Source organism: Genypterus blacodes, unplaced genomic scaffold (genome assembly GCF_046128005.1).
Source record: "Genypterus blacodes isolate CSIRO-AG114 ecotype Tasmania unplaced genomic scaffold, CSIRO-AGI_Gbla_v1 ptg000026l_1, whole genome shotgun sequence".
NCBI lineage: Eukaryota > Metazoa > Chordata > Actinopteri > Ophidiiformes > Ophidiidae > Genypterus > Genypterus blacodes.
The window spans coordinates 1,298,958-1,319,705 of record NW_027466839.1 but is presented as its reverse complement, the minus strand read 5'-3'; the positions used below and the strand labels follow the sequence as shown (position 1 = coordinate 1,319,705).

The window sequence follows — 20,748 nt, the reverse complement described above, 5'->3', positions numbered from 1 at the left end:
CCCTCTCAGGTCATTTTTCCTAACAGAAAGCCTTTTGTTCTTTTTGAAGTGATATATCTAAGAAACCAGAAGGAGCCCCCGTCCCCCCACCATCCCCCCTCTCCCTCTCGGTGCCTTGCACTGAAACACCAGGCTGACCTCAGAGAGACAGCGATTTGAATATTTACTGGGCTCCCATGCTTCTGCCTTTTGACCCTTAACTGTTTGCTGTGAACCTGAACTGCAGGTTAAGTAGAGGGGGAAAGGGATACGCTCCGGAGCGCAGAAGGCTGCACGGGGAGGGCCGGGAGTGCTGTTTATCGACGGCCGGTGAGAGCGTCCACGCAGGGAGATAATGAGCCAATAAGGCAGAAAGGAAAGTGGGAAGGAAGGGACGGGCGCAGAGAGCAACTGTCCTCTCCCCCTGTCTCTGATCACTTATTCAGCCTGTCCAATCCAATCATACACACACAGCTAATATAAGGATGTGCGAGTCTCTTACTCTGCAGGTCAATATTCACTGCCTCCCTGTATAATTTGCTGCTTAAAGTCCTTTCACTCTGCTCCTTAGCCGCTCCACATGTTTCGCGCAGAGGGCGACGCCACCTGCTAAATGGACTCTAATGGCGATATGAGGGCGAGGTTGAAGTTTCCTCTCACTCACCAGGAACCATTCCAGCGAGCGTGGAAGTTGGGTAGCTGCCCTGGCCTGTCGGAGGAACGTGCGGGGGATATCCAGGTAGGGTTGTGTTGGCCATCTCCCGACCTGAAGAGAGACAAAAGACAAACACATCGTCAGTGCTTTCTGGTGTTTAGCCTCAACATACAAAAACCAAACTTTCCACCAAATATCACAACATAAATAACATACTGATGAGATTTTAATAGATTGTATACTGAAAACATAAGCTTGTTGTTTGAAAGACAAACGTGTAATGTCGAGTCTTTGGTCTCGCACAATAATCAAACCCTGTTGAGTTTATTTTATGCTTGGAAGTGCGATCGTAGGCGTGCGGTTCTAAGGGTCTGTGAGGACGGAGCTGAGCTTTGGCAAGCCTCCATGAGGGGCTCCTCTGTGGCCTCAGTGCACCAGCCATAAATTGAAACAATACACACCATACACACAGGACTCCTGTCATTGCAAGGGAGCAGTTACAAGCCCCCGTGTCCACGCCGCGCACAATGAAAATACTGCTAATGCTTCGGAAAAAGACAAGAAGCGTAACTGAGCCCTTTGGTCGATACCAGAGCGCATCACTCCGTCGCTCTAATAGCTCGGTGAAAAACAAGTTTAGCGGCTTCTGCGGGAAGTCACATAAACATGTCTCCTCATTACACCATTCAAACAAGTCTAAATATGGCCCTCCTCTGCTTTCCATTAGCCGGGGCAGAGTGTGGGTGTGAAGGCCGAGCACACTGGCCCCTCTACAGGGTGCAGATGCTCCATATTCAGCTCTATAATTGGGAGTGACAGCTGGGTGTCCTCCCCAGCCACCGGGATGTTTGGATTACCACATGTAACCCCAATCTGGAGAGGGCCGGGGTGGAAGAGGGCCCCTGCCATATTGTGAGCAGCGAGGGCCACTTGTACTCAAAGGGAAAATCATCTCGCAATGGGGCTCTAATGAGGATCTAGTGGCTATAATGCACCATAACACCACAAGACACAGAGCTGAGTTAGCGAGGCATCTATCTCGCAGTTATTCATGTTTTTGCCTTTGCCGTTACTAACAAAAGAAAGAGGAAAACTTAAGTTATTAGGTTCCCATTTGAATAGAATTCCACATTCTGCATGTACTTCTATCACAAGCGCACTTATTAGCCAAATTGAGGGTGAGGGAACAAGCCCTTTGGGTACAGAGGTACCTGCTAGTACAAGCTGGCAAGCATACTGGTTGTAATGGAGGCCACAGGGGCTTGGGTATGAAATGACTGGTAGCATGATAGGCCTGGAGGGCCACAGGACCGAGGCCCACCAGGGAGGAGGGGAGGAGGGGAGGAGGGGAGGAGGGGGGAGACAGAAGAGGGGGGGGTGGGGGTGAAGAGCGCTGCGGAGGCCTGAAACGGCTCCTGCTTAATGCAAAGTGATGACGGAGGGATGATGGTTTCTTTTGCAGGAAGGAAAGAGAGAGAGAGAGAGAGAGACAGACAGACACCAGTATGCACATGTATGGACACACAGGCATAGTAGTAGACACACACACATAAAAGAGAAAAATCCACAGTGCAAGTGGGTTATTTTCAAGGGTTCAATCAATGTCTAGAAATTGTCGCCGTCTCGTAAAGACCACGCATCCCCAAAAATGTCAGCTTTGTAGGAAAGGATGAAGAGCTTCCACTCCTGCGTCCCAATAAAACCAGTGGCCTGCGGATCGTCCCCTTTTATTTTGAAAATACAGGGGACGAAAATGAACATTTCCATTGTCGTCATACGACAAAGAAACGATTAAGACTCGCTGCGTACCGAACAACCGCTCGCCATTATTGTCAAATCTGAGCGCGGCGGCTGCATTGTGTACATTGTGTTCAGGTCTGGTAAGTTGTGTCGAGTGTTGAGACTGGAGGGCTGCACAGTTAAGAGCTTTACAGAGCAGAGTGAGGTCATGCCGGACCTTTCATTTATAATAAGAATTAGTTAGCCACAAGCCAGTGCACATAAGTCAAAGGGAGCCGTGGGAGTACTGTAGGTGGGGGGTCCAGCTGGGGCGGGGGCCTTTGTCTGGGTGTGTGTGTGTGTGTGTGTGTGTGTGTGTGTAGATAGTCATAGCTATCAAAGAATTATCGCAGCATAAAATGACCCAATCTTTTTTTTCTCTATTATAACAGCAGCAGCTACAGTTCTGCAGGCGAATCTGTCTTGGACTTCTAACAGTAACTACCCGTATCTCTTGATTAACTACTTTGCAGGCACGCGTACCAGGTTTCAGTGCGACTAAAAAGCATTTCTCACATACATCTATTTGAAATTAACCCTTATATTAACCTTGAGTGGTTCCAGAAAGCTCTAACTCTGAAGAAAGTACTGCAATTATAAGAAATAAACACGATTAAAGTACTTTCATTCATTTCTATGCCACATTATACTTCAATTTCTGTCCGTACTACAATTCAAGCTGAATACATCGATTAAGATTTATGCCAGTTTTGATCGGATGGTGGTGTTAATAGGAATACAATCAACAAGTTTGGATGTAAATAAAGGAAGTAAATGACGTAAACACATGAAATCAGTAGTATCTGTGACAATAATTCACATGTTAAAGATCATTTTAGGGATTTTTTTCATTTGGGGATTTGGCTTAACATTGACATTCATATTTATTAGCCAATATGCAAATAAAGACAAAAGGTAAAAGACCAGCAACTCCAATTTTTGTGAATTCTGTTTTCAGACGTATTTGAGTCTACATTACATTTTAAACATTTTATCACATTATATTCCCCATTACAAGTGAGCGTATGCATGAGGAGTTTTTGCCATTAAATTCAATCTTTTCTGGCTTGATTGTGATAATGAAGCCACGAGAAAAGCAAACAAAAGCGATGTCTTCTGAATCGTGCGCTTGTGTATTCCAGTATGCAGTTCCTCTGACTGGCAGCAGCCCAGTGACTGTTGCTTTATGTGCGCTTGCTTTAAAAGGCCTCTTTCTCTCACAGAGGCACTGGCTGGGGCGGCTCTCTATGCAGTAATGATAGCCTCATTAGCTGCATGCTTGCCTTTGTTGCTTTTTACAGCAGAGATGAGTGTCCAGATTCTCATTAAAAGATGGATTCTTCATATTGTCTGCTTCCGCTGACGGTCCCCTCAGATGGAATGCCAGCAAATCAAACTATTTATTTTCCTCTGCCCTCTTTTTCCTTCCCCGAGCAAATCAATTCAAAGATTTTATGGTAATTTCAGATGTGCCTGGAAGATGTGTCAGTGATCTGGGATTACAATATTCTCTGCTTGAACGATCAGATTTTTACAGATTCTTTTACTCTTATTTTTGTAGATTTACTTGCATTGTAAATAAGACCGAGCAGCAGAACAGAGCAGGCTTTGATGTTCAATACCATCCATCCATTCATTCTCTGTACCTGCTAATCCAGTTCTAGCATCTTATCCTCCCCCCCTCTCCTCTCATCTTTAAGTGGCCTGGATGTGATACCTGTGTTTACACCGTTCAGCCCTTTAACAACAAACCATTCACAAACTAAGGCTATAGTTTCTGAAGTGAAGTGGATGCAATTAAAGGCCTGCAGTGACAGCTTCAACGTCATTCCTATTTATCCAACATATGAAATAATCTTCTAAGTATTTTCGAGTAATGAGACTGGAACGAGGCAGATTAGGGCAAACCGCTGCATTAGAATGAAGACTTGATCCTGGAAAATGTTTGAAGTAATTAGAATTCAGACTTAATTACTTGTTTTAAAAAAAGGGAGTTTTAAAAGACTTAATAATTGACATAAATGACTCGATTGGATACAAACTTTTGCAGCAAACTCCGCCACTGACAGTAATATTGTGATTTACCTTTTGTTGTCAACACTTTATTACACTGCGATAAGATTCATGGGTTTCATCTCAAGCCATTCCAACGTGACAGGAAACATAATGTGCGTCCTTTGCATTAACATCAACGCCGTTTCTTAAAACACAAACAGAAAATCAGGGTGACCTTCTCTTTATTTGGCACAGGAACAAAGTCATTTGTGAATGACTCTTTTGCTTGCAAGAGTATTAAATTTAGCATGACAGGGACACCTTCATGTTTGCTACAACAACAACCAAAAATCTTTGACCTCCATTTTCTAGGCTATATGCAGAATGGGGCAATTTATCACAAGCCAAAAAATCTCAGCACCCTAATTAATTACAACTAAGTAAAGAATGTTTGGAGAGCCAAATTGCTTTAATTCCCCAAACACCGGCTGAAAGTCATTCATTATCAAATGTGTGCTCAAAGGTTAGTTTGGTTTTGTGAAGATGAAATAAGCATTAATTTCAGAGCGTAGGCCCGAGTTTCCCCCTGTGGGAAGCCGGGCGAGCGGTTTGTCACGAGGCCACACATCACCGATGTGCTGCTTCACTGTCTGATTGTTGCTTGCTGCTCAGTGAACAACGGCAGGTCGCCTCGTCGCCTGGGTGGCTCAACCTCAGAGAACACAAGCCGTCCTAAAGTTTCCAGGGGTTTGTAATCCCTCAACCGGGTTAAAGTTGTGACCAAACCCAGAGTGAATGTTTTGGTGTTTTTTCAAATTTGTTTCTTTCTATTTTTGTTGGTTGAATATTCACCAATATCACCTTTTCTTAGACTACTTCTTTTCTCCTCATATAATCAATCTTTCTGGAATCCCAATTATTATTATTTTATTTACAAGTAGCAAGTCAGCAACTTTTTAGTTTCTTGTGTCGACTCAAAAGTTTTCTAGACTTTGGATTCCAGCGGGTTAAGTGAGGGAGTTTGACTTGGTGGTGTCTGTTTCATATGAATAACAGGGGGGATAAAGAGCAGAGGAGTTTTACAGAAGCAGCTGCTTGAAGGGAAGTGTCATTGACTCTGGGACTTTAAGCCTTTGGAGAGTCCCATTAACAGGCTCAGCAGGGAATATGTTTAAAGAGCCCTCAGTATGCAGTCACTCAGCAGAGATGTGTAAAACTCCCACTGAATGCTCGAGGGAATCTGCGCCCGCGATCAACGGCGGCTCTTAAATCTGAAGCACTATCGCCCCCCAAAACAGGTGGGCTGACTAATTTCAGGAAATACAGAAACTCTGTATAGAAATAGTGGACAATTGGCCGTATCGAAGCCATCTCTCCATTTATTTCTCAAAAAATACACAAAAAGTTCAGAGCTCCTCCTTCTACTATTCAGAAATGCAGCCATGGCTCACACTGGCTGAATTTTAAGCAGTTCCACTGAACAAGAATAAGAAGCAGTAGAGATGAAATCCATCTCTCGAAAGGGAATTCATCAAAGAAATTACTTCCCATATCAACAATAGAAATTACCTCACAATATGCAATTGTCCTATCCACATATTCATGGAACCCTTTGGTGTTTTTATGGGGTAAGAGGGACTATTTAGTAGGTAATACAGCGTTAATGTGGAGGGGAGGGGAGTTTTAATGGAAGTGGCTTCTTGCCTCTGAATTTCGATGATGTGCACAATGCCCTTAAATCCCTTTCTTATTTGAGTCTGCTTTGCAGGTACTTTTGAGCCTTAATAGGATAAGCAGAGGACACAAAAGATTTCTATCACTCCACTCTTTCAGTCGGTTGAGAATCCCGATCTCTGGCAATGAGCACTTCATGAATCATTCATTTTTAATAGATTATGCAAATTCCGGGACATAAAATCAACAAGATCAATAACTGCAGGCGTTTTAATTGGCGTTAGAAAACATTTTAAGGATGAACATAATCTCCAGTTCTTTCCCCCGTAAAGGCTCAATTAATTTGAAATTGGATCTCAGCCTAAATGCTGTAGATAATTTACTACTTTTTGCACGGCTTAAAATTCCTCTGGTAGGCTTATCGCTTGCAAGTAAACTGTAATACTCAGCCATTAGAGAGACCACACACCTGAATATCACCCATTATCCACACAGGCACTGAGGGAAAACCAAGCAGAAGAGCCACTAACCAAATACTAATTACCAAGTGGAAGTCAAAGCGATGTTTGTTCCGTTAGTTTGACCTCTGTAATGCTTTGCCTCCGTCTCCGATGAGATGTAGCAATGCAAAGGGCATGAGGAGTGCAATGGAGAAACTATAATTAAAACTCTTATTTATTAATGCAAAAACAAGTGTTGTGGTTTCTCATATGCAAACACGCAGTCATACTGACAAACACACACACATATACACCGCAAGAAAATCCCCAACTGGAAGCAACCGACGTATTTCTTCGTACTAGAATCATATCCACTCGCCAACAAAACGCCATGTGATCGTATATAAGCATGTTTAGCTTCATATAAGCAATGAAACTTCTGTTCCTCAAAATATTCTTTTCTAATTCGGAGATCATCGAACTTATTTTATCAAAACATTGCAATTTCTATCAACCCAAGGTCAAGATCAACCAAGGCATCGAAAGTGAACGTGACAGACAACAACTGATCGAGTGCAGCAATTCTCCTCATTCTGTCATATTTCAACAATCGGACTCATTAACAGGCAAAATCTGTCTTCAATTGGGCAAAATGATAGATATTTGCAGTAAAAATGTAAGTTTCACACTGTTTTCTAGTCACAAAATGAACAAGTTAGAGTGAGGCCCCATTTCCACCTTACATTAAAATAATATGGTATGCACAATAAGGAAAATGTATGTTAATGCAGAACTCATTCTGATCTGAATCCTGCCTCATCCTCCCACCAGCTCCCAAGTTATTTTGAATCACGAGTTGTGGTTTGCTTGCATTTGGAATGTGAACAGGGATGCAAGACGGGCAAAGAGGATATTCGTTATCAAATAAAAAAGAAAGAAATTCATCCACGGAGCATAGAGGAAACATTGGTAGAACTTTCAGTGCAGAGATACGTCTTTCAAGGCACAAGATGAGATGATTTTGGGCTTTTTTTTTTGATAATTTGTGTTCACTTTTGTCTTTTCTAGTTCTAATACCTGCCCCTGGTTGTAATTGGTCCGAATCTCACATTGAGCTCCGCCCACTCGCCCCTCCCCAGTGTGAACTCGTATGACATTTGGTCAAATTCATCACCATGGGGAGGCATCAGAAGGTATCAGCCTGTCTTTTATAATGAAGCAACCCCCCACGATGCACAAATCCAATCAAAATGCATGAACAACACTTTTTAATGCAAGGTGTAAATAAGGGCATTAAGTCCAGTTATTTAGCTACAAATCAAATAATCCAGGGTATATGATCCTAAACATGATTATTTATCTTTACAATAAGAATTCCTGTTTTGCCCGTGTGTTCCTATCACTCCAAACCCTTTTCTTTGCACCTGTATGCAGCGTATTAAGGCGGTAAGGAGACCCTTCGGAGGCCCTGTCTGCAGAGACATGCACCATCTAAAATATCCCAGGTGCAAACAAAGCCACCTGCCTGCAGTCAACTAGCAGAACCAGGCCCGCTTTCATAGGGCCATCAGCGCACAAAGGACAAACACACACCTTTCTTCTCACGAGGTCTGCCTTACAGGGGAAATCTGCCTCCCACATATTAATGAGAAAAGGGCCCTTTCTTTTCTCATAAGACTGCTTGGCTATCATTTGAGAAGGGGGCCGCCGCAATTTTCAATCACCCTGTCCTCCCCCACGCAGAACTCGTTGCCTTTGATGGCTGCTGCATAATTATATGAATTTTAATAAAAGCTCTGTATATTAATCTCAAGCCCCCGACAGTAATCGTAAACTTTCAGTAAACTTAACCTTCTTCTCGGTAATAACACGGCAACAATGAAACAATATTTCAATTAGCCAGGCAGTCATTAACTGTGACAAGGAGAGGATGAGAGAGGGAAGGAGAGTGAGGGAGAGAGGAGGGTGAAATAAATGATCATAGTATTAGAGTTAGGTGGCAGGAGCGCCAAAGCGTATTTACCAAGGCGCATTACCCGAGCACACGCGCCGAGAACAAATCACAACAGCAGGCAGGCAAGGCAAAGGCAAGGCAAGGCAAAAGGCGGGCGGGCGGGCAACAAGCAGTCACAGTCCTGGTGGCTCTTGCGAGACCTTGCAGTGATACACAGTCGTAGTTGTGATGTGCTGACACCTAAGGTCCTTGTCCGGCAGTGAGTGAACAGCTCGGTCAGCCCCTCTCTTATCACCGCTGCTTGCTCAGCAAAAAAACTCAGATGGACGACAGCTGCGAAACGCCGCAGCTTTTATCACGTCGTCGTAACCACCGATTCAGCTCCCCGAGTCAAGAAGTCCTCACACTTTTCTTTCTTTTTTTTTTGGTTTACTTTTTTTATTTTTGATGAAAGCCAGGTAAATTGTACATTGTGCCTCTCTGGTTGAGCTCTGGCACCACTTTCTAATGAGGCACGCTTTAAAAAGGGTTTATAAGATGCAAGTACAGTATAGGTTAAATAAGCTTTTAGATAAATACACATAAATATGACTAATAGTTGCTTAATTGTATTAATTACTTGTTTTTCTGAGTTACAAGTGTCTTAAAAGAGCCATGTCCTTGTGTACAAACCCTTGTTAGACGTTGGGGTTGCCAGATTGTGGAAAAAGCCTCTTGGACGCTTTATAACTCCAGTATAATTCGCTTTGTCTTGCACTGGTAAGCCATTTCTAAAAAGTGTTGGTGTTGCTTTTCTCATGTAAGTCATGGTCGTTGCAGATATAAATGATGCTAATCCATTTTTATATCTTAATTATCATTTTCTAATAAGCCATAATGTTGGAAAGTCAGAATTATGTTCATTTTCCAGGCTGTAAAATATCAAACTTTCCTAGTTAATGCAACAATATGCAAATGAATCTCTTGTATTCTCCTGATATTTATGTTATTTGCTATTTTTCCTTTAAAAAGCAGCAAAAATGCCTCAGTGCTGAAGTTTAACTTAATGAGACAAGAATTTCAGAATAGTGATTATTCTTCTTACACTTTAGTAGTCATCCCTAATGATTAACTAGTGAGTTACATCTTATAAACCCGTCATAAAACACGCCTTATTAAAAACTGCCACCTTTAGTCTCTCCTTTAAGGTTTCTACATGACTCCAAACAGTAATCCCCTCAGCTGAAGCTGTGGCTTGGCAGCATAATGGCGTACTGTATGGCACTTGATCTTACCTACAGGGTAGCTTTGCGACACGCTGGGGCCCAGGTCTGGGTTGGCGCTAGAGGATAAACTGGGCTTGACTTCGTCCAGGCTGGAATTCAGGGCAGGGAGTGAGTACTCATTAGCCTGGGAAAAGGACAGTTGAATCATTACACAACCAAACAATACCTAGATGGAAAATCCTCCCTTCTCCTCCTCCTCCATGAAGCGCTCCACTTAGGGCCTGTGCGAGTATAAATTTGTATGAGAGCATTGTGTGTGAGTTGGTGCGCGTCTTTGTGTGTGTGTTCAAGCTGCAGGGTGGTAGTTCAAGCATATCATGAATGTATTTTGGTATTGTCTGAAAAGGGAAGTGGGATTTTGAGATGAGTGAAAAGCCGAGGCGTCAGCTGGCCCTTTGTGCTTCGCTGCAGTCCTTCTCCTGATCAGCCAAGGGAGAAAGCACTTGTGCTTTGTTCCAGGCTCACCATGTGGCCTGTGTCAAGAGACACTCTCCACCTTTTTGGCTTTTAATTTGGCGTCTAAACCACCTTTAAATGTCATTACATGTCACCTTTGACTGGGATCACTTGTACAGCTCGTGCCTTTTTGTCGTCAGTAACTGTTCATAATGCCAACACACAAAGTCAGGAAAGCCTCAAGAGGATTCAGTCTTATTTTTTTGTTATCCAATGAAATAAAAATGATCTTGACACCACTTTCAATAAAGTATGAATAAAAATCAATTAAGTCTATCTGTAATTTTCCAGTTAGACATAGTTAGAAACAAGTCTGAAAGTGGGCTAAATTTGAAATATTGATATCTCACATCTATTGTGAAACATATGGATGTCAAGAAACTGATCAAGCTGAAGAATTCTTAAATCAATTAGTTTGTTGTTGAGTTCTGAAAGTCTGAATTTCTTGAAAGAATTGATGAAATCTGGTAATCTGGCAACATGACATGCAGAAGTGCTGTTTATGGTTTAAAGTCTTGGCTGCATGAAGCTTAACAGGCCGACATCAAAGTCTTTCTTTGTAGTTTTGGGATCAGATTGTGTTTTGTTGTGATTAGATTTTGATATTGTAACAATCGGACTGTCTACTTGTGATTTGTTGTCGTTCTTTTTGCATTGTAGACGCTAATTCCCATTTTAGAATGCAAATGCATATCAAAATGTCTTCTAGTTCAGTGCTCGGCTGTAAACAGATGCGTTTCTTTGCGTCCCATTCCTTTGTAAAAAGCAGCCAGAGACACTCATGGCAGATGTTAGCGGGGTTTTTTTTTTTTTTTAATGAGATGAGACTTCCGGAGTCTCGGTGTTGACAATGTTTGTCCAAAGCCGAGCGCGGCTCAGTGGGCCGCTCTCCCACAGGGGACGCCTGTGACCCCACTCTTGTCTGCCACTATCACCGATAAACTCTAATTGTCTGCTACAACTGTTCACTGGCACAATGTCGGATGTTTTCCTCTATTCTTGACGGCCTCAGACGCCAAACAGACGTTTTATCATGCAGATAAAGGGCAGGGTGGCGGGTGCGGGGGGGGGTTTGGTGGGGGAGCTGAAAAGATAGATTTGAAAAGGATGACCAAATGGCTAGCAGAAGTGTGGGAGGGGTGCATCCATTGAGTTTTGCATCTCCAGAATGGCTTTTTAATGCCTCGCTACAGAACCCAGACACTGGCTAATAGGGCCACATTTTCCAGAGGAGAGAAAGAAGTGAGGGAGCCATGAAAGGGAAAAAGAGCTCTGATTAATATTGCATTAAATTAAAGCTGATTTTTCTGGACTGTTCCTGGCCTTCTCTATTTTTTCTCCCCCCTCACTCGCCCCCTTTTTTTTGTGTCTTACCCTTTTCCCTCTGCCTCTTTAATACCCTCTCTGACGCTCTTTGTGATTGCAAGTCATTTCCAATTCGTTTTAGTATTGATCTTCCAGTAGAAATCAGTTTTGTAATTAGCTGCAAATTAGGCCCTCTTCTGGAGGTGAGGCCTGTCCCGCTGATTTATCACCTGCGTAATTCGCCCCGATTGGAGAGAAATTAAAATGAACTCAATTAGGGCGACTGCTTTTGTTTTATGGGTCCGACTTGTAGTTTCGCGGGAGAAATTAATAGTCTCTTGTTGTTTAATAGTATAATGAAAGTAAATAAAGGTTATCCATTGTAATAAGCCCAGAGCTTTTAATAAGAAGAGTGTTTCTGACTGCTGCGTCGGTGTGTGGGGTGGTTATTCTCCAAAAGCCTCTTAATTTTTTGGAAATGATGATGGATAGACGGGGGTGAGTGTGCTTTTATTCTCACATGAAATCGTGGCGATCCCGTTTTTTGTTTAACGTTTATTTGCAGAATTTGCAGCGCTTGCGTTTCACATATTCATTTCAAGCGTCTTTTTTTTTTTTTTTTTAAGGCCACCACAGAGTGTGACACAGAAACAACAAGGGAAAGAAACAGCAGTTGAATAACACAGCGCAAATGAAGAAAAATCTCAGTATTGATTAATTTCATGTTGCCTTACTGTTATTCTCAATTATAGGGCATACAAGGAATGTGTTTTTTCATCACAAAATCAATAGTGTGTGGGTGTTTTCCCGGTGATCCCTGCAGCATTATACATATTGGGTTGTAATCCGGTGGAATTACTGCACTTCACCCCGTTTGTTTAATTAGCTTTCTTCTCGTAGTGTTTGTGACAAAAGTGAGTATTTCAGCAGAAAGGGTTTGGAGAGCGGTAAACGTTGCACTGACCTGTTCCGGTTTGATATGCTCCGATGTGGGGAAGACGTCGGGGTACGAGGGGCGTTCAAAGACCCGGTCCAAAGCTTCCAGCTGCTGCTGAGTGAAGGCGTCTGCCCTCAGGTGTTTCCGTAAACTCTCCACACTACCCTGAGAATCACTGTTTGGACCAGAACCATCTGAACCATCTACAAGAAGAAAAAGCAACAATGCGAGATCCTGACCCCTGCAAGCCGGTCTTTACTTCAAGCTCTGTACTTTGTATTCTCCTCATGTCTTTTTTCTTTAGCAGCACTGTGGGGATCTGAGCAGGATGGATAGGAACGCAGTGCAGATTCCAGTTTTTTTTCCCCCCAACACATCTTAATGGCTGTGGTGAGCCACTGGCTACAGTGTAGTTTCCCCCTGCATCCCCCCATCACAGCATTACCACCATCATGATGTGAAAGCCCTGTGGTAATTGATGGATTACCATCACCTGCAAGCATATACATGTTGTGGCAAACACGTATACTAATGAAAGCCGCAGCGAGCCCATTACAGCGCCTTTTCATTCTAGGCAGAGGGTTTTCCTCGCCATCGCCATCCCTCCACCCTCGCCGAAATCAAGAGCTGTGTTTTAAAAGCACAATTTCCCTTCCCGACAATCTCATTCTCTCTGTGGTTCCATTTGGCAACAAGCGGCCGAGGACAAGAGGCTGAAATCAAATTGTACAGTCGAGTTCAATCATCTGTCGCAGGGACGAGCTATCCAAACACGGGAAACCTGACTACCCAACTGTTGTGGGGGGGAGGGAGGGGGGTACTTTGGTGTTTCCTGTTGTCGTTTTCGCTGTGATGCCTTAAACCCTTTTACAGATCACCTCACCCCCCCGCCCCCTCACCTCGCCACTCTACCCAGGGCCTGCCTGAGCCTTTTTTGGGGCTTTCAGTGTGACGTTGCTTTGGTTCCCCCCCTGTTTAGATCCCAATATCGCATATCATAGCAGAAAATAACCCCTAAATTCTGATTCTGAATATATAATTTCTTTTGGTACAATTTCCAAGAAAAATACCCGAATTTGAAAAGAAAAACCGGTATGTCCGTATAATTTTCATATAGATTTTTTCAGTCCCAATGCACCTAAGAGTTGTGAAAATGGAGCAAGATGCAAATGAGTGACTGCTTGTTTGATATTTAGTAAAATTGTGGGACACTCAAAAGTGAGAGTGATTTAGGGAGTCACACACACACACACACACACACGCCATCTGACGGATGTGCTGCAGCCTGTCACACAGTCTGGAGTTCTCGTAAACACCATCAAATTCATAATAACCTAAGCCACAAACACAAGACTTTGGGAGGTGGAAACTTTCAAACACACCTCTGACCAATGACATTGCTCCCACTGACCGCTACCAAAGTTGAGTCCGGAAAGAAAATGAAGTGATATTGGTGTATAAATACGCATATTATGACATATACCAGTAGAGGAATTACGACAGGGACACTAGATGACAACCTGGGAAATGTTTCTTTGTTTTTTCTAGTAAGAATAACCTTAAATTCAAACACACAAAGTCAGAAAACCCCAATGTTTCCTGAGGCCCAAGAAATGTTGTGACCCTGGTCTGGCTATTCTTATGTCCAGCCCTGCTTTCTGTCCCCCTACCCCACGCACACACAAACACACACACACACACACACACACACACACACACACACACACACACACACACACACATTCATACATCTCTCCTGGCTGCAGGTCTCCTCCCTGGATCCCAGAAAGCTTCAGCTCCCTTACAAATCTGTCATTCTAAATTTGCGGCAGATTATGTTCTCCCCTCAGTGGGAGAGCGGTGATATATGATATGCAAGGCCTCTATTGATTGCCTGATCTGGTGGCAAGAGGGAACTGAAATGAACTTGAAATGAACATCATGCCTCAACTCATTGTGCGTATAATACTCTACTTAATCCCGCATTTTTCTCTGCCATGGAATTCAATTGATCAATCATGTCTGTGTGATAGTACCATTTGGGAGGGTTATTGCTCCTCTATTCTGCCGCATGACCCTTTTTCACAGGCTGAGGCCAGACGATGAACCCGAGCTAAAGGAGCCATAAAAGACACCTGGGAGTGTGTTACCTCGCACACCCAGTTAAGTGCGAGTCGGGGTGTGTGTGTGTGTGTGTGTGTGTGTGTGTGTGTGTGTGTGTGTGTCCCGGCGTGAGTGAGAGTGTGTTGTGTAACTGGAAATTGTGCTGATAGAGGCAGAAATGCCAGGTGATAAATACAGGTTATGAGTTTGCCAACAGTATCTTGTTATCTATTTATAACAATAACTGATTTCAGACATGTTTCCTTTGTAATAAATAATTTGATTGGTAGTCATTTTAAACCTTTCAATAGAGGATTTTTGTCTTCTTACTATTTATTATTATTTGTATTATTATGTTAAGCTTCAGGTTGTTGTTTTTATTTTTTATTCATTATCAATTTAATAATCTACTTTGAATATTCGACTGATAAAAAGTTGGATTTTGGATTTTTCAACAATATAAGATTCTGGGTGAAAATCAAAATGATGTAGAAATATTTCTTGTTAGTTAATTTGCTTTAAGAGTCGCTGTAGTGGAAGCTGCGTCACATTTCCATCGTTCTCTTCGCTTTCTGTCAGTGGAGGCTCGTTTCTGATCCGTCCTCACTGCAGGAGCAACATGTGCACTGCAAAGTATGACCATCGTTGCATCCTGGTACTTTTGGACACTTGGGAGAGTCAGGCCTTAAAATCCAGGTACTCTGTGTCTGCACTGCTGTCAGTCAGGTGTTGTGTTTACCAGAAAACTCCCTCACCTGCAGTTGCCGCTCGCTTGTCACTTTTATCAAACTCAGTTGTTCTCTTTGGTACCAAAGCAAACAGAGTCAATAATTACTTTCCATTAACCAGCCTGAACTGCAACACATGATCAATAACCTCCATATTTGTCATTCACCGCTGTGGAATACACTTCCCACACACAAGACAAACCGTCCTGGGTCAACCTACACACTCTTCCTCCTACACAAATTGAGGACAGTCCCATCTGGGCTCCTCACTCGTGTCCCTATTACATTTGTAATTCCCATATAATTCCACCTGACAATTCAGAGGGATCGTATTTTGGTGATGAAGAGCCCGGTGACATTTAGCCACGCAATTATGCCACCTTCAGGTACATAAATTAGTTTTAAGATTCGTTATTCTGTCTCGGCACTTTGTCTTGAGGGTGAAGAGTACAGATAGAAGCAAATACAGAAACATTATTTGGATATGAATGATCTATAATAGTAATAAATTTAGCATATAAAACTATGAGACACCTTTTGACAGATTCTGCTAAAACTGGCAAACAAAGAAGCGAGCTGAAACCACTGTTGGTCTTTGGCAAACGCTGATTTTAAGTATTTTTCTGATTTAAAAATTGCCCTTTTTGCCAATTAGGGGATTTAAAACATTCCATAATGTTTCAATTAGCAATTAGTTTAACTGAAGTTGGAAAAATACCTAAACATGCACAATACTCCTTAAATGATGATCTTACAAATATATTTTCCTCTCTATGTATATAATGAGAAATGTGATCCATGCACAATTGTTATTTGCCCCTCTGATTGCCTTTATTTTGACATTTTCAAATCTTCCCATTGTGACCAGTGATGGTAATCTTTGACCACAGCAGCTTTGTGTGTTAAATGCTCATCCAGCTTCTCATCTGCTTATTGATCATCGGTGTAGTTGAATGTATTCATCTTGACATCGCTCCGTATTAACACCCCGGTAACGAGGGAGCCGTCTCTATCAGATCAGATAACCAGCTCTATAAAGCAGACTCCTCTCTGCGGGTTTGGCACCCAGAGGTCGCGACCCCTAGCAGGAGGCTTAGCCAACGCAATTCGGGGACTCGCAGTGCGACCGAGTGACTGCTTGCCAAACAAAAACGGAACAATTAACGTGCGGGGACGTGAATGAAGTGCAGATTGAGGATGAATAGTAGTTTGCAAACATATGACTTAACTAGAGAACAGGAATGATTTCAGAATAAAAGCTTTGTCACCCAGAATGAAACGGAGCTTCCGTGTTCTTGTTAGTGACACAGAGAGGCTCGCTGGCACCTTGAGGTCACAAGCACTGCTCTCAAGTGAATGCACTGATTCCTCCTGTCTGCTCTTTGTTTAAATAACATGTCAACATATATACCGAGTTGTTCCCTTAACACATTACGTGTTTTGCAGTAACACACCTGCATGATTCGCCGCCTGATTCAATTCACGGCCAAATGAAATCAAATTAAACCTCATTTGCATCGAATCGGATGAACTCGGTTCCAATTGAATGTTTTGATTACATGAACAAAAATGGAATTCTGTTATTGGAATGTGATAAGCTGTGCACCAAAAGAGTCTACATAGGATGTTCTCTGGCTTTTAAATCTATTTTCAGGGTGCAGTTACAGTAGGTGACATTCTGCTGTGCACAGAGGTCCTGTGTTGATTCTTTCCTCCACCCTAAACAGATGTTGATACACAGAACATGGTGTGATGGCAGCCTCCTCCATCACTCATCCACACACACACACACACACACACACACACGCACAGACACACGCTTCACTCTTCCAGATGAGAAATAATTAATTCAACAGCTACTGAAGCACAGAATCACATTCATTCTGGCTGCCAGTGGCTATTGTTGTTGGCTTTTGAAATATATGATGATCATCTTATCATGAAATTTCTCTCTTGGTATTTTACTCATAAATCAAGAAGAAAAGCGCGACACGAAGCCCAACGCGCTCAGAAAGGCAGAAATTAAGAATCATCTACAATTCTGATTGTGCAATTTGTGGGTGATTCTGAAAGGGTGTGTGATAGGACTCTGAAAGAGCGGACACACTTCACGGGTTATCATTCTGTGCTTTGGTCACTGCCTGTTTTCAAAAGAGCCCCTTAGATGTCTGCTCAGGTTAATTCGGCCTTTCTGCAGCTTGGTTTAATATTCACTAAGAACAAGAACGCGAACAAAACAGTCATGAAAGCAACTGTGTGCTTCAATATGCTGCGTATTGGAAAATATGAAAACATACCATGATTTTGCTTTTAAAGGAACAGATTTGTTTTTTTTCACAAGGATTTTAAGTCCAAATGGGTGCAAGAGTTGCTGCCAATCATGAAACCCTTACAGTTCACAAAAAGTAACCAAAAATTGAAAGTGAAGAGCAAAATGAAAGATCGGATTTTCATTCTGTTAATATCTAAACTGATCACAAAAACAAATCTACATGATTAAAAAGAAGAACTTCTTCCCCGTGACAATTCTGTATCCGCACAGGTATCGCAAGCATTACTCTGGCGCTGATCGGTGTGCGTTGTGTTCCGGAAGTCGCCTTTGATGTAACTGATTGACGGAGAATAAATGCGCACAATAAAACAAAAATAATGATCCTGTGCTTACGTGCAGTTCAGGCTCTTTCCTTTGTCTTTTCTGAAGCTGGCCGTGTCAGGAGCGGGGGGGGGTGGGATCGGGGGGTGACGTTGGGTGGGGGTGAGGGGGGGGGGGGGGGTGGTTGGCTCCTTGGATGTTAATCTGTGAGGTAATAGCTTTTCTCTGCAGAATTGCAAATTCTCATATATGTCAGCGTGTAAAGCGCGCGGACAGCCGTGGTCACCGAAGACGCCCATCTCCAGGGGTCTCTCTCTCTCTCCCTTTCTCTCTCTCCCTCTCTCCTTCTCCCTGTCCGCAACAATAGCTGCCAAGTGTAACATGCTACTTTTAATTTGCAATAACACGTGACAATAGCAGATTAATGGGTCTTATGACACCTGTGTCCCTGAAGCTCCTCTTGCCGAGACCCAGTGTACATAACGTGTGTCACACTACATTATCTCTACATCCCTCCTGTAATGGGGGACCTTTTTTTAAGGGCACTGCTGACTTGGAACTTAGGAGCTGTCTGCCCGCCTGGCAGAGAGCCACAGAGCTGCCTAAAACAAATACTCTGAGCTACACAGCCAATCCATTTCACTGCGTTGCTCACCGCCTGCACTCCCTCTCCTCTCCTCCTCTTTTGCTTCTCCTCTCCTTTCCTTTTCGCTCATTTTTGTTCATGTTTTGCAGCCCTTGATAATGACTGCTTGTGCCATAATCATCATGAGGCTTACCAAGTTAAATAGGGCTCACGCATTCTCAAGCTACTGTGCTGTGGGGAAATTCAATCCAAGCATTAACTGACTATAGACTACTGCCTAGTGAGCGACGCAAAATACATCTGAATAACAAACAAGGCAGCCCTCGAACACACGCTTTCAGCTGGATGTAAACCGAAAATGACCACAAAACAACAGCGCGGTCACCCCCCAACTCGGTGCCCACACAGGCCTTTTTTGGGGCGACAAGTTACATTTGAGGACCCCCACCATCTCACCCCCCTCTAAAGACTCTAAGTAACAAATTTTACATTCATGATTCACCCTAATTTTGTTATAATGCCCTCAAATTTCTCCAATTGACAGGGTAGTGCTCCCAAATCCACATTTAGACATAAAACTACCAAATTATGTTTTCAAAATGATTATAGCATATTAAAATGATAAAATTTGGCCTAGCAAGGGCCCAAATCTGTTGTTTGTTTAAATCCCGAGAGATGTTATAGCGATAACAAATCCCCAAATAGCGTCGGTAAAATTCGTATCGTACCAAGATCTAAAAATGATTGTTCCTAGATGCTCTGATGTTTTGCAGCACAACCCAAAAAGCTGAGCTCCAAAGGTCTCGAAATAAATCGAGATTAAATTGAAATTGAGAAATATTAACATTTAAGTTTGTCGCCTCCTAGTGGCCAAAGGCTCCAAGCGGCGGCTCGACCGTCGCTCCCAAGCCGTTTAATTTCAGAGAAGAATTCCGCTTTCTATTTTCCGAATCTTAACACGCGTGAATGGCAGGGTGTCTTTTGGCGAGGTGCACTTTAAGGGAAGACAGCAATAGGAAGGTGCTGTCCACAGGCCTAACGTTGTACGTAATATACTACTCTTACAAACCGTGGCTCGGGGCGAGACATTGTTTTGGAAGCGGTGTTTTCGATGCTGTGTGTGCGGCCGAGGCCTGGGGTTTATGTTTTGGAAAGATAAAGTGTCCTCGACCCCGCGGTTCCAAGTAGGTACCAACTGGCCAGGGAGGTTGAGAGAGTATATAAGAACCACAGCTACACCTCCCGTCTCTCCACACACACACGCACACACCCCCACCCTCAGTACAAGCTCTACCCTGATATAAAATACACACACACGAGCACATACACGCACGCACACACTCAGCTTTCTTCTCTTTCATCGTAATGCTGGCCAAGCACCTAAATCACAGAAATGGCAGCACATCAGGGGAATCATTTGAGACTGAATAGCCATAGAAACATGGCGCTGTCACCTAGAAGACCTCCACAAAACAGGCTAGCTCCCCTCGCTCTCACACACACACGCACACATACCTTTATTCCTCTCCATGCCCTTTAATACCTCTTTGCCCTTCAGTAGCAATCTGCATAGAAATGTGTGCATTCTATCATTCAGTGACTAGACATTACACCCTGGCTAATATGAAAGGTCCTCGAATGACTGAAAATGAACTCTTGAAAACGCCAGACGTTTGCATTATGCCTCGCGATTGCATCTCTTACAGGGAAAGACTTGATTATGTCATTTGCCATGTCCACGTCATGCTGGTTTTTATATCTTTGCCAGGAAATCTACCTCTGACAGGTCATTAGTCATCCCTCCCCTCCCCGCGCACCCATAAAACATCAATTCCACTCAATATCCCGCAAACCCTGCCGCTTCGCACAAATGCCAGAACAAAGAAAATGCTATGTAAACTGCCGCCGCGCTTTGATTAGCCCTCATTCCCGAAGCACTGTGGAAAATAAGGCACTCATTCCCCACCCTGTTTGAGATAACTGCCCCCTTTTTCCAGCCCCAGCCACGCCATCCCTCCAAAACCCTTACACGCCTCGTAACATGGCAGGGCTGCGGGTGCATCTGTTTAGCTATTCTCATCAGCTACTTATGTAGTGACATTAAGGAAGCCTATTGCTTACAGAACCAATAATCTATATCGCCTCAGGCTCCTTATATCCACTAACCTACCACTTCAGCAGAAGGAGTGGAGGCACTTTTGCTGAAAACCTCTCCACTGAGGTAGCGCCTTTTTTTTTTTTTTTTTTTTTTTTTCTTGACTGACCTGCGTGGTTGGCTACATCATCTTGACACGTAATT

The 20,748-nt window shown here is 43.1% G+C and overlaps 1 protein-coding gene and 1 long non-coding RNA gene across 5 annotated transcripts in view; one reads left to right on the top strand and one right to left on the bottom strand.

The window, feature by feature from the left end:
* The window catches only part of LOC142993005 (uncharacterized), a 130,804-nt gene that overhangs the window by 28,370 nt on the left and 81,686 nt on the right, over nt 1-20,748 (top strand). Inside the window, exon 5 of the long non-coding RNA XR_012961096.1 lies at nt 551-718. This is a non-coding gene — a long non-coding RNA (uncharacterized LOC142993005). The remainder of the gene's footprint in view (nt 1-550; nt 719-20,748) is intronic.
* Nucleotides 1-20,748, bottom strand: part of pax2b (paired box 2b) — a 29,424-nt gene that overhangs the window by 2,125 nt on the left and 6,551 nt on the right. For 3 of the 4 annotated variants that reach the window (XM_076143598.1, XM_076143595.1, XM_076143596.1), the window contains 3 exons: nt 12,467-12,642; nt 9,751-9,865; nt 644-745 (listed from right to left, as the gene is read on the bottom strand). In XM_076143598.1, the coding sequence (XP_075999713.1) occupies nt 644-745; nt 9,751-9,865; nt 12,467-12,642 (393 nt within the window). Of the gene's footprint in view, nt 1-643; nt 746-9,750; nt 9,866-11,596; nt 11,598-12,466; nt 12,643-20,748 lie in introns of all 4 variants that reach the window. The other variant, XM_076143597.1, reaches the window with a different exon arrangement.